The sequence below is a fragment of the Podarcis gaigeae genome, assembly GCF_964106915.1.
Source record: "Podarcis gaigeae genome assembly, chromosome: 16".
Lineage (NCBI taxonomy): Eukaryota > Metazoa > Chordata > Lepidosauria > Squamata > Lacertidae > Podarcis > Podarcis gaigeae.
The window spans coordinates 18,655,022-18,667,911 of NC_139693.1; the positions used below are offsets into that span (position 1 = coordinate 18,655,022).

At 46.2% G+C, this 12,890-nt stretch overlaps 1 protein-coding gene across 9 annotated transcripts in view; it reads left to right on the forward strand.

Moving 5' to 3' along the window:
• Positions 1 to 12,890, forward strand: part of LOC310834089 (SLAM family member 5-like) — a 33,075-nt gene continuing 20,185 nt past the window's right edge. For 4 of the 9 annotated variants that reach the window (XM_083717456.1, XM_083717457.1, XM_083717452.1 and 1 more), the window contains exons 1-4: positions 1 to 394; positions 5,241 to 5,588; positions 6,056 to 6,322; positions 9,164 to 9,208. In XM_083717456.1, coding sequence (XP_083573582.1) covers positions 346 to 394; positions 5,241 to 5,588; positions 6,056 to 6,322; positions 9,164 to 9,208 — 709 coding nt within the window. In that variant the 5' untranslated portion in view covers positions 1 to 345. The remainder of the gene's footprint in view (positions 395 to 5,240; positions 5,589 to 6,055; positions 6,323 to 9,163; positions 9,209 to 12,890) is intronic. The other 5 variants (XM_083717458.1, XM_083717454.1, XM_083717455.1 and 2 more) reach the window with 3 other exon arrangements.

Sequence of the window (12,890 nt, forward strand, 5' to 3'; positions counted from 1 at the left end):
TGCTGAAATTCCAAGGGAGCAGAAAATACTATTTATGTATGCGACCACAGCTGCGTGGGTGTTATTGGCCCAGAGATGGAAAGAAGATAAAGTCCCTACCAGAGAAGAATGGCAGATTAAGTTGATGGATTATGCTGAAATGGCTAAAATAACCGGAAGAATTAGAAATCAGGAAGACCCAAATTTTAATAAGGAATGGGGGATGGATGGATTATAATTTATCTTAAAAACAATTGTAAAAAGCTAAAATTGTTGAGAGACTGACGTCCTCAGCCACGCCTTCTTCCTCATGTAGGCAACTAAGTTGCGAAGCAGGAAACCAACACGAGAACTAACGGTGAAAGGATGATAAGCAAGACGTTTTTGCATCTGTGGTTCCTTTCCGTATTCGTGGGTAAGTCCTGTATTTTTCTTTTTTTACCGTACAGATTCAAAAGAAGACCATGCTTGAGGGATGGGGCTTGGGTGTGTAAATGTCAGGGCTAGGCACAACAGCTCTTTCATACAAAGGGGTATAAGGCAATTCACAACAGCATAGCTTCCTACCTATGCTACGATCATTCAACAGTTATCATGTGTGCCAGCCTTCCAATCTTGCTTGCTGCCGAGGGACCTGAAGTGAAATTTAAGGCACATTCTCTCTTCATGGCTTTGTTATGGGCTTAGCAACCCTCCTATCACATGCCCCAAATTCACCAGTTGTTAGCACTGCAGTAGAAGGCCGCAGAAGACCAAGCCAAAACTAACAACATGAATTTCAATAGGGACAAATGTAAAGTTCTTTCACTTAGGCAGGAAGAACCAGATGCACAAATATAAGGTGGGGAACACCTAGCTTAACAGCAGTACATGTACAAAGGATTTGGGGGTCTTAAGAGACCACAAGCTGAACATGAGTCACCAGTGGTGATGCAGCAGCAAAATAAGCTAATACAATTCTAGGCTGCATCAACAGATGTCTAATGTCTAGGTCAAGGGAACGTGTCTGGAAACCAAGCCTTATGAGGAATAGTTGAGGGAGCTGGGTATATTTCGTCTGGAGAAGAGACGATTGAGGGGCGATATGATAGGAATCTTCAGACATCTGAAGGGCCATCGCATGGAATAGGCTTGTGAGACAGGACTTGCCTTGCAGAATCCAAGTGCTTGGTTCTTGTTATGTACTAAGCTCCGAGTATATTTCAGTTCTTTTGTCTTTAACAATACTTTCCACCAGTCACACAATCCAGCATTTCATTGCCTGGTAACAGATATCAAGTGTGTTGAAGAGACGTGGACATTTTCCCCCATGATGTAGATGTCAACTGTCTAGGCTCGGTCTTAGAGGTGGGTGAGCTTGGTGGTTTTAAGCTACAGCTTGTCCTTCAATTAGGTTTAAATGTTTCTATTTCAAGGTCCACTTTGTTGTCTCTTACACTAGGTAAAAATCAGTGGTACTCAGCATTGCTTAGGGCCAACAGATACTATAAGCAATACATAAATAATAATACAATGGCTTTAAAAAGTCCACTGGATACCTTTTTTAAAATTTATAATTCTCCTGTATTATTTTTAAGGATTACCAAAAAAAGGATATCCTGTCATAAAGAATGATTACCAAAATATAGGAACTGCTGCAAAAAACACACACATTAAAAGTAAAAACAAATTGCTAGGCTTAGTCACATGCTTGCTACAGTTCTATATTTGGGGGGCAATGGTAATTTCCAAAGCTAAAAAAAGGAAGACATTTGAAGAAGATACAGCTTGAGAAACTGCAGTTCATGGTGATACTCTGGCCCTTAAAGATAAGTTCCCCCCGCTCCATAAAATTTATATGCTGCCTAATTGTGAGGGGGAAACCCTCAAAGCGATAGCACTGAACCAACTGAGGGCCAACGTCTTGTAGTTGAGGAGGCTGTGTCAAAGCTCAGGAAGGAGAGTTTGCAGCAGGAGGAGTTTCGTGCTGAGCATAAGAAATAATAGGTGCCTGCAACTAGGGCAACTTGTCCCCAGGCCTTCCTTGGTTCCTGTGTGTGAGTGAATGCCTCTGAAAATGTCCAGGCAAGGTACCACTGGAGAGTTCGATTGCACAAGTAGAGAACTAGGGTGTGTGGATGAAGAAATAGCAAGCCTTTGCTAGTTAAAAGTGATCAGGTTGTCTTTTCTTGTACTTTTTGAGTACTTCTGAATAGCCTCTTTCATATATTTAGAGTATCCATTTCTTGAGACTTGAAGGCTGGGTAGTATAAATGTTTTGCCCTAAGAAAGGAAGTCCAGGCAGTATATTTGGTTTAAGCTGAAACAGCAGTAAAGGCATTTCATGCACCAAAATGCTCAGAAAGGTTCTGCAATTTCACCCAAGCATTACTACTGTATTTGGATAGTGCTAGCAAAGGGTCACAATTGTGTACTTGCTGCACTATATTGCAGGAATGATAAAAATCATCATTTTATCTGTGTTGGCAACAAACTCTTAACAACATTTACAAGAATATTTAAACCTTTTCTGTCTGCTTGCAGTGAATTGGAATCTTAGGAGAGTTCATTTTAACTTTCATAGTGATTTTTTTTATTTTTGTGGCATAAAGAGGAAAGATCTTTCAGATCTAAGTTTTAGACCCATGCAAGGCAAAAAAACTAGAAGAACCCACTGAAAGGGCGAATGGGTGCATTCCAAACTGTGCCCACAATACAATCTGATCCAATAAAAAAATGACTCCTTTCTCTTATCATCAGAACAGTTGCCTAGATGCTTAACTCCCATATAGCACTGTATTGAATATTTTAACAGTTTTCTACATGTTATCTCAATAAAACTTGCAACAACCGTATAAGGTAGGAATAATTATAACAACATTATCAATGGTAGAGTGCAAGCAAAGGCTCAAGGTCAGTCCCCAGCATCTCCTGGGAGGGTTGTGGGAAACACTTTCCCAAAACCCTAGATAACTGCTCAAAAAAACACCCACTATGCAAAAAATCACTTATCCAAAAACAAGGAATTAGTACCCACAGCTTTTGTAGTTGAGAACACATCAGAAATTTTTGTCAGTGGAAATTGTTGACTGGCTAGGCGGATGGAAGTCATTGACTCATTAGACACACGCTCAGCTAACGAGCAATTTCCAGGGAATGCATTGTGTTTGTAAAGTGGAATGTGTGTGTAGTACTTCGTTTTGCAATGACTAGCTCCCTCACTGGCCTTGCGTATGTCTTCAGAGGGTTAAAAGGTGGAGCATAGGGAGACGTGCAAAACAGCACAAGGGATTTTGACAGATGGACGCCCCACCCACCTACCACTCATGTGGTGTCATAATTGCAAAATGTGATTGGCAGCTGAGCAGCCCTGCCCACCTGTCAAACTTGGTCCATGAGAATGATTCTGATCTGACCCTTGGGCCCACAAAGATTCCCATCCCTATCTTAGGCTGGTTTTGTTTTTGTTTTTTACCAATGCACGCTGGGGGTGCTATAATTGGTGCTGGGCAGTCTAAATAACTAAATTGTTTATGCACCATCCCTTTCGTAATGCAGGAATGCTGCTGCCTCTTCTCACAGGGCAAGGAGGAAGTGATAAGTTTCCAGTTGAGAAGCACTTTTGTGTAATCACATACTCATTTAGCAACAGTTCTCTTTAACTTGCAAAAGATGAGTTTTTAGTACTCTCTCTCACTCTCTCTCTCTCTCACACACACACACCCTTCCCCCTGCCTTCTTCTTTTGTTGTCTGCCTGGGATATTCATTATGGAATTGTTGGCGGTTCGAATCCCCACGACGGTGTGAGCTCCCATTGCTCGGTCCCTGTTCCTGCCAACCTAGCAGTTCGAAAGCACGAAATGCAAGTAGATAAATAGGTAACGCTCTGGCGGGAAGGTAAACGGTGCTGCTCTGGTTCGCCAGAAGCGGCTTAGTCATCTAGCCACATGACCCGGAAGCTATACGCCGGCTCCCTTGGCCAGTAAAGCGAGAAGAGCGCCACAACCCCAGAGTTGTCTGCAACTGGACCTTATGGTCAGGGGTCCCTTTACCTTTACCTAATTTATTTATCACATGACCAGAAGGGCAACCCAAGAGTGGTCCCAAACATCCCCCAGCTTTGCAACTGAAGTGCCAAACAGGAGTCCATGGGATGGAGAGGGAGCCCAAATTCATTCTTCCCCTCAGGGTCCAACTCAGAAAAACCAACATTACATCTGGTGGACTTTTAAGACTATGTGACATCTTCACTGTATGGCTCCTGGCTGAATGTGAGCAAAAATAAAGCCCTAACCAAAAAAGAGAGAGGGAGGGAATGCAGGTTGGGTTGCAAACTGGAGAAAAGAATATGAAAAGGTGGGGTGATTAGGGAACATCTTAACCTTCACAACAGCCAGTTTTTCACCCTGAAAATGTAGGCAAGCAGATATTAAAGTCCTCTCTATGTTTATTTCAAAGACTGGCGTGATCAATTTCAGCAGGCATGGATTGCAGCCTTAAAGGCAAAGGGGAGCCCAGAGGCTGCCAGTGCTGCCACAAAGCCTTTGGCAAACTCAGCCTCAGGGTGCTGTGGGGCTGCATTAATTTCAGTCCGTCCGTCCCCAGCCCCCTTGGGAGGGCATCACTGGGCTCTGCCATTGGCAGGCAGGCGGCACAGAGCCTTTCAGGGTCTACAAGGACAGTCTGCCACACAGACAAGGAACACACATCTTGGGACAGGGCTGGGGAATTGCTGGAGTTCAGTTCCATCATATGACCACAGGCTTGAGTGTGGAGGCCCAGAATGCCCACCCTGTCTCAGGTTATCTGGGAGTGGGGAGCACTGCTCAGACATCGGGGTGGTGTGCAACAATATCATCCAAGCCAAGCTCCCAATCCTATAACAATAATTACATTGTCTGCAAAGGTCCTTTCTGCCAAATGTACATTAACCGTGCTGGGGAGAGCGGAATAAAAAATCGCAAGAGACCAGACAGATCAGAACCCAGCAGATTTTTCAGGGAATCTGCTTTCAGATACTGAAAAGGGTCACTGGAATGATGTGGTACAATTGGGGAAGGGCTGTGGCTCAGTGGTAAAGCATTTACTTTGCATGCAAAAGGTCCCAAGTTCAGTCCCTGGCAAGTTCCAGGAAGGCTGAGAAAGCCTAATTGGAATCCAGGAGAGCTGCTGCCTATTAGTGTGGACAATACTAGGCTAGATGGACCAATGGTCAGACTTGACATAAGGCAGCTTCCTACGTTTCTTGACAGTTTCTTCCTTCATTTTCTTGACCATACAGTTTCCTCTGGTGACGGAAAGGCTGTGAATATGAAAGGAATTCTGGGACGACCTGCAACTTTCCTGCTGAACACTTCAGAACAATTTAAAAAGATTTCCTGGATTAGAACTAAAGGAAAGCAGGATCTTGAAATTTTTGTGGTAGCGATTCCACGAAAGGATCCAGAAGAGAGATGTGAACTCAATGACCAACTTTTAGCATATAGAGGGCGGCTGAGTGTCTCTGAGGACTGCAAAAGCTTACAAATCAATAATCTAAGTCAAGAGGATTCTGGCCCATACACAGCACAGATCTGGATAGCTGATGACAAAGATCCAATAAGGGAAACCTTTACCCTGATGGTATATAGTAAGTATTCTAAACATTTCAGGCACCCAGGATGGGGCTCTGATCGAAGCATCTTATGTCTTGAACTGTCTTTCATGTAGAGTCACAAATGATAATAGAGCATCTCTCCTTCAGTCCCTGACCCTGTGAAAATAATTTTGGGCCTGCATCCACACCAGGGCCCTTCTGCACTGATGAGGGCTGAAAGGAGAATTAAAATGGTACTTCGTACAACACAACATGGAACTCTAATCCAGACCTTCCACAAAAAACCCACCAGGGTCCTTCCCCATTACTAAGATCTCATATTAACTCAAAATTATGCCTCATTAGCTGTGGCTTAACAGGTTTTTGAGGTGATGGTGCACCTCACAAGAACTAGAAAAGCAGTTTCCTCCTCCCTTTCCATTCATTTGCAACTGCCTTATTTGCCATTTCTGCTAATTATTGCCCTTTTGTATACCATGTCTCTCTCCCTTCCTGTTCAGAGCATTTATTGGAGGCTGACCTGGAGATTGTCTGTGACCAAAAAGATTATCGTGGTGGGAATGGAACTCTGCAGCTGAACTGCTCTGCAGGCAGCTGGGAAGATGATGCGACATTCAGCTGGGCCCCAACCAGCATGAGTGAATCCACCGGGAGATCTCTTGTCACCTGGCACAATTTAGAAGGCAATGATTTGAACTTCACTTGCAAAGTAGAGAACCCTGTTAGCACAGCAGCCAAGACAGTGTCTGTCCGGAAAATTTGCAGTGGTAAGATTTGCTTTTCATTTTTCTCTTGGCAGAATTATGCCTCTATTTAAGCTAGTCTTGCAATCCTTTTGTTAATGACATTCTGATCCAGACCTGTGCTTGTCCTCTGCCTAGAAATAGGAATCAGAGCTGTTTTCCACTTCTCCCATGCAGTCTAGGCACGCATCCAGTTTTGCCCTTACCCAGCTGCTATCCCCTGGAAACCCTACTCTTTAGCAATAAATTGGAGCAAATTTTAATCTGATTGGTGGTTGCTATAATTCATTAATAAAGATCAAGTTTCCTCAGGAAAAAGCAGCGGGGCCAGGGCAAGTCTGATGGGGGCAAAGACTCAGAAAATGTAGCAAAGCCTCCCAACTGGTTTTGTGGAATTAGAAATGTTGAGATTTACTAACAAGAAATTTGCAGTGGTAAACTCTTTTATCTATTTAAAAGAGGCCTAGAAAGACAGCTCTCCATTCTTTTTCTATGTAGAGTCATGCCTAGGCTTACAAACCTGTTTGAAGGTGACCCAGCTGGGAGGACTGAGGACACAGGGAAGGTAGCAAAACCTCCATTGTGAAACATTTCACCCTTGAAGGGATTTGGCTGTTTTAGCTTATAAACAGAAACCCCACAGCAATAATAATTCCGCAACTGGTATGCAACATGACAATGACAAAAATACTGTATTGCAGTGCTAGCATTTGCATAATTCATTTAGCTTTTTCTAATCATGGATGGAGCAATGGTTCCCCCACTGATCACAAGAAATCTTAACTAGTCTGATTTCACCAGGCCTTTGCCCACACGTATAACATTAAGGACTAGAAACTTGCTTTAAAAATATATATGAAAGGAATAATTGGTCAGAATCTCCATATGGGGAATCATTTGGAGTTATTTCATTTGTAGAATCACAGAATACCATTTGGTTCAATTCCTGTTGGTGCAGGACACTGGTGCGCTGTGACAAAGCTGTAATAGGTACTGATCCATCCTCCCAACAAATGGGACTCCACTGCTCATGGGGGATACCAAATTTCCCACAAAGCTTCCCTCCCCCTGCCAAAGGTAAAGATGGAGGATAAAGCCTCTCTCACTAAGCACAGATTAGGGAGTAATGTGTCCTCACTACAAGAAAACCTAGCAAATTGACAGCCAAATAGTTAGAGAAACCACCTCACACCCACCCATGAAATGTCTGTAAAATACCAGAATAAAGAGAATGGAACACTCAAGAGCACTACAGAGAAATAAGTGTTTGGTGTAGCTTGCAAGTGAGTGAGATTCAGCTGCATCAAGGCAAAAAGGGGGCAGATCAGCGCCCCCACCACTTCCACCTGTTGGGTTGCCTTGGGGCCTAGGCAGTGGGAGCAGCCAGGGTTCGATAAAGCAGAAACAGGCTCATCCAAGACTCAAGTAGCTCAGCTAAACCAAGCAAGGCGATTACGCTGAAAACGGAAGGAAGTGTGGGTGTTTTACAGTCATGCTCACGCAAATTTGTGTGTTTATGTGTCATGCATGCAAGAGCGAGCGAGCGAGAAACTCACTAGCTAGCTACTCCCTGTGAGCGGATATTATATCTGTGCTACCTGCAATGTAGGGTGGGGGGTTTACACATGATTCATGCATACCCCTTTAAAAAGGCCCCTTCCCACAAACAGAAGCTTGGCTGTGACTGCTCTACTCAACAGGCTAGTGAATACGATTAGGGGACTTATTTTCTTAAGTAACAGAAGAGCTGCGAACGCTGCGACCCTCCACCTGCAAATGGAAATAATGCAGCCAATGCGACACAGGATGTTCACCTAAGATGGGCCCTTTCAGGCCTGGGGGCCAAGTGCAGACACAAGCCTCTCTACCAAGCCCTTAGGAACCCTCCCCACACAAAACCAACCACACACCCCTTCTTCCTCAGGCCACATCCTTCGCTAGCCCTGCTTTGCATCGTCCTCGAGGGACTGAAACATGCCCTTCAATGGTGCTTCTTGGGCCACATTCACACCATGCCACTTTAAACAGTCATGGCTTCCTGCCCCACCAAGCATTCTGGGAGCTGTTGTTTGTGAAGGGTGCTGAGGGTTGTTAGGAGGCCACAATTCCTCTCCCAGAGCTACAATTCCCACAGTTCCCCGTGAAGAGAGATTGGTACTTAAACCACCACACAAAAGCGTAGCTCTGTGAGAGGAATAAGGGCCTTCCCCACAGCTCTCAGTGCCCTCAACAAAATGCAGCTCCCAGAATGCTTCAGGGGAAGCCATGGCTATTGTGTGCTTGATATATATGATGTGAATGTGGCCTTGCTTGCCTAGATGGACAAGGAAGGAGTGTGTGAATCTGTGTAGAGGCTTACTCATGTGTAGACCCCATATTTGCAAGCTACACAACTCTGATGTAGAAACCTGCTACATCAACGCTCTTAAGCCTGCATTTTTTTGGCACCAATGTTTTCAAGATCTGAGGGCTGCCTCTACAGTTTGACAACTCCCTGCTGTTCACAATGATTCCAGGAGGTCCTACCTGGTTCGTCCTCTGAGGACCCTGAGACCGGGTTAGGTCTAGGCTTTAGGCTGACTAGTAGTCAGAAACAAAAAACCCCCAACATTTTATGGCTTTTACTGCAGTGGGGAGGTCAGGCATTCTCTAAGGCCCTAGCAGAAATCCCAAGAGCTCAAATTGCTGATCAGCATATCCTAACTAACCAACACAGACACTTCAGTGGAACAGTAACGTTCCTTCCAAAGGCAGTTTTCCAGTGCAAGGTGCACAGAACTCTTTTCCCAAATCTTTGCCAATTTGCCTGATCTCTCTTTCAATCTGCTCTCTTGCACTCGCTCCCTGTCCTATCGGCTCATGCAGAGCACCAAGCGACGACAACTGAGATGTGGTCCCCCCCGCAGACTGGTGAGCTCCACTCCGTTCTTTGTTGTTTGTGCCCTGTCACTTAAATCTTCGGAAAGTCTTGTGCTGCCCTCTGTCTCAAGGGGGTCAGTCCCCAGAGCGGGAAAGAGGGTACAAATATCCCCAAGTGAGCCAATTCAGCCACATGTTGTTAGATACAGGACAGGGGCCAGGAGTTAGAATCTCTAGCCAATGTAACTTGTGGTCATGGATAAATGCCTTCCTCAAGATGACATTTACATGGAATCTTTTGTGTCATGCCAGGTGGCATACTGTAATTTGATGGGATAAACTGTAATGAACAATATAGTTAGCTTTTCTGTGCCTTTATGCATAGCCATTGTGTTGGAGTGTTTTGTGTGTGCATGTCCGTTGTTCGTTATTTTAGGTGTGGGGATGGGGGGGATACAGTTAAATGCTTGTACAAGAAACAGAAAACTGCATCCGAGAATATTATCTTTCAAATGCAGCCAACTGGTCTGCCTTAATATGCTCAGGAAACAGCAGGCACAGGAGATATGTTGACATCTCTGATAAAGCTTAGACCTCAGGCCCTGCGCTATACCATGAAGCTAATTCTGGCATCGCCCAAACAGCTGGGCCACGTGTGTTCCGGGGAGGGGGGGTGCAGAGAAGAGTCATATGAGAAGAGATTAAACCTGCAAACCATATGAGAAGAGATTAAACCTGCAGCTAGCCTCCCCGGACATCTGAGCAGCAGCAGGTCACAGTCCTCCAGCAGGATATTAGCAAAGCAAATATCTTTGCATAAGGGGTGTGTGGGCACCAAAGATACGATACTTCTCCCTCCCCCCACCTCACATGCTCTGCTGAGGAGGGCTGAACCCTGGAGAAAGACAGGGCTTCAAGGGAAGTTCCATGTAGAGTACAATATCTGATATTATCAATTATTAGTTAATTTGCCCCATTATACAGCGACCTGAGATAAATTTTTGAAATGCTTGTTGAAAAATGGAAGCAGGAATGCCCCAGAGAAATGGTTCAATTTCATCTGAGTGAGACTGCGTTTTGTAGTAAAAGTGGAGCCAAACCAAATTAGAACAAGGATGTTAGATTTATAGCTGTGAATTGTTTCAGAGACTCTGGGTTTAATCTGAAGTTGGATTAGCTGATCTCCTTTCTCTCTCTCTCACTTACCTCACTGGTATTTGTTATACTACCATTAAAGGTAAAGGGACCATTAGGTCCAGTCGTGACCGACTCTGGGGTTGCGGCGCTCATCTCGCTTTATTGGCCAAGGGAGCCAGCATGACTAAGCTACTTCTGGCAAACCAGAGCAGCACACGGAAATGCCATTTACCTTCCCGCTGGAGTGGTACCTATTTATCTACTTGCACTTTGACGTGCTTTTGAACTGCTAGGTTGGCAGGAGCAGGGACCGAGCAACGGGAGCTCACCCTGTCGCGGGGATTTGAACCGCCAACCTTCTGATCGGCAAGTCCTAGGCTCTGTGGTTTAACCCACAGTGCCACCTACATCCCTATACTATCATTATGTTTGTATAAATGTATTGACTGCATTATAGTAATCTCCCCGTTAGGTTAACAGTAAATGGGCTACTGTGACCAGCCTATCCCAGTCCAGTAACCTCTGTAGCTGGAAATAGGGACCCTGTGCCAATGAGGCTACTTATGACTTTACTGGCAAAGCGATATCCTGGAGCCCCTCCCCAAACCCCCCCGAAATGCCTGGTCCTTCAGGGGGCGTGCAGTCCCATCCAAAACAGGTATGGGGAATCACCCACATACCAGTGTAGCTCCATTTACAGAATGAAAGATTACACAGCAAGTGGGGAAACCCACATGACCTGAAAGTGTTGCTGTGCAATGCCAGGTCAATGATTAATAAAACCACTGCCATCCACGACCTGATTGTGGATGGAGGATTTGATCTGGCATGTGTGACAGAGACCTGGTTGGATGAAGCAGATGGGCCTGTCCTTGCCGCTGCTTGCCCACCAGGTTTCTCTTACGCACAGCAACCCAGGTCATGTGGGCGGGGAGGGGGGGTTGCAGTGATTTTTAGGAAGTCATTAGTCTGCACCAGGCGTCCTATTGGGAAGACCCAGTTTTCTGAGTGCATGTTCTGGAAGTTGGGCAATAGGGGCAGTACAGGATTCCTACTGGTGTACCGACCTCCCCGCTGCACCAAGGATTCCCTGCCCGAGCTGCTTCAGGTCGTGGCGGATATGCTCCTGGAGACACCTAGCTTGGTTGTCCTGGGGGATTTTAACATCCATGCTGACACGACCTTACAAGGGGCCGCTCGGGACTTCGTGGAAAGCATGGCCTCCATGGGGCTGTCCCTGAATAAGTCTGGCCCAACTCATAGCTACGGACATGCCTTAGACTTGGTGTTTACCTCTACGGATGTTGGTGATCTGACATTAACTAAAAGCGAAACAAAAGAAGTGCCATGGTCAGATCACTTCCTGGTGCAACTGGACTTCTCCGCAACCCTTCCCCTTCGCAGGGAGGTGGGACCGATTCGGATGGTCCGCCCCCGCCACTTAATGGATCCAATTGGCTTCCAGAGAGTGGTAGGGGATGCTTTATCCCAAGTTGATGGCCTTTCAGCTGATTCCCTGGTGGCCCGCTGGAATGCGGAGTTAACCAGGGCTATTGACTGTCTGGCTCCGAAGCGCCCTCTCCGATTGCATGGAGCCCAGACAGCCCCGTGGTTTTCCCCGGAGCTGAGGGTGATGAAACAATCGTTGAGACGGCTAGAGCGCCGGTGGCGGAAAACTCATTCTGAATCAGACCGGACACGGGTTAGAGCTCAACGTCGAGCCTACCAAGTGGCAATGGCGACGGCGAAGAGGGCCTTCTTCGCCGCCTCCATTGCATCTGCAGAAAACAGCAGCAGGAGACTTTTTCAGGTGGTTCGCAATCTATCCGAACCACCTGTACCACCGGGGCCTGGTAGGGACCCCAAGATCTCCTGCAATGCTTTTGCAAAGTTTTTTGCAGATAAAATCGCTCAGATTCAGAAGGAGGTAGACTCCACTGTGGGAGCAGGGCCAGGGCGGGAGAGTGCTAGAGTTCTGTCTGGTCCTGTTACATGGGATCAATTCCAATCTGTTACCTCCGAGGATGTGGACAGGCTGCTTGGACGAGTGAAACCGACCACCTGTCTCCTTGATCCTTGCCCATCCTGGCTGATAAAAGCGAGCCGGGAAGGGCTGGGCGATGGGATCTGCGGGGTGGTGAATGCTTCCCTCTGTGAGGGAGCCTTCCCAGACCCGCTGAAAGAGGCGGTTATTAAACCGCTTCTTAAAAAAACATCTTTAGACCCGGCCAATTTGGCCAACTATCGCCCAGTCTCAAATCTGCCATTATTGGGCAAGGTGATTGAGCGGGTGGTTGCTGAACAACTCCAAGCACGCCTGGAGGAAACGGACCATTTGGATCCCTTCCAATCGGGATTCAGGCCTCATCATGGGATTGAAACTGCCTTGGTCGCGCTGGTTGATGATCTCCGGCGGGCTAGGGACAAAGGTGAGAGCTGTTTCCTAGTTCTGCTGGATCTCTCAGCGGCCTTTGACACCATCGACCATAACATCCTTCTGGACCGTCTAGAGGGGCTGGGAGCTGGGGGCACTGTCATACAGTGGTTGCGCTCCTTCCTCCTGGGCCGTGTCCAGAAAGTGGTGGTGGGGGGTGAG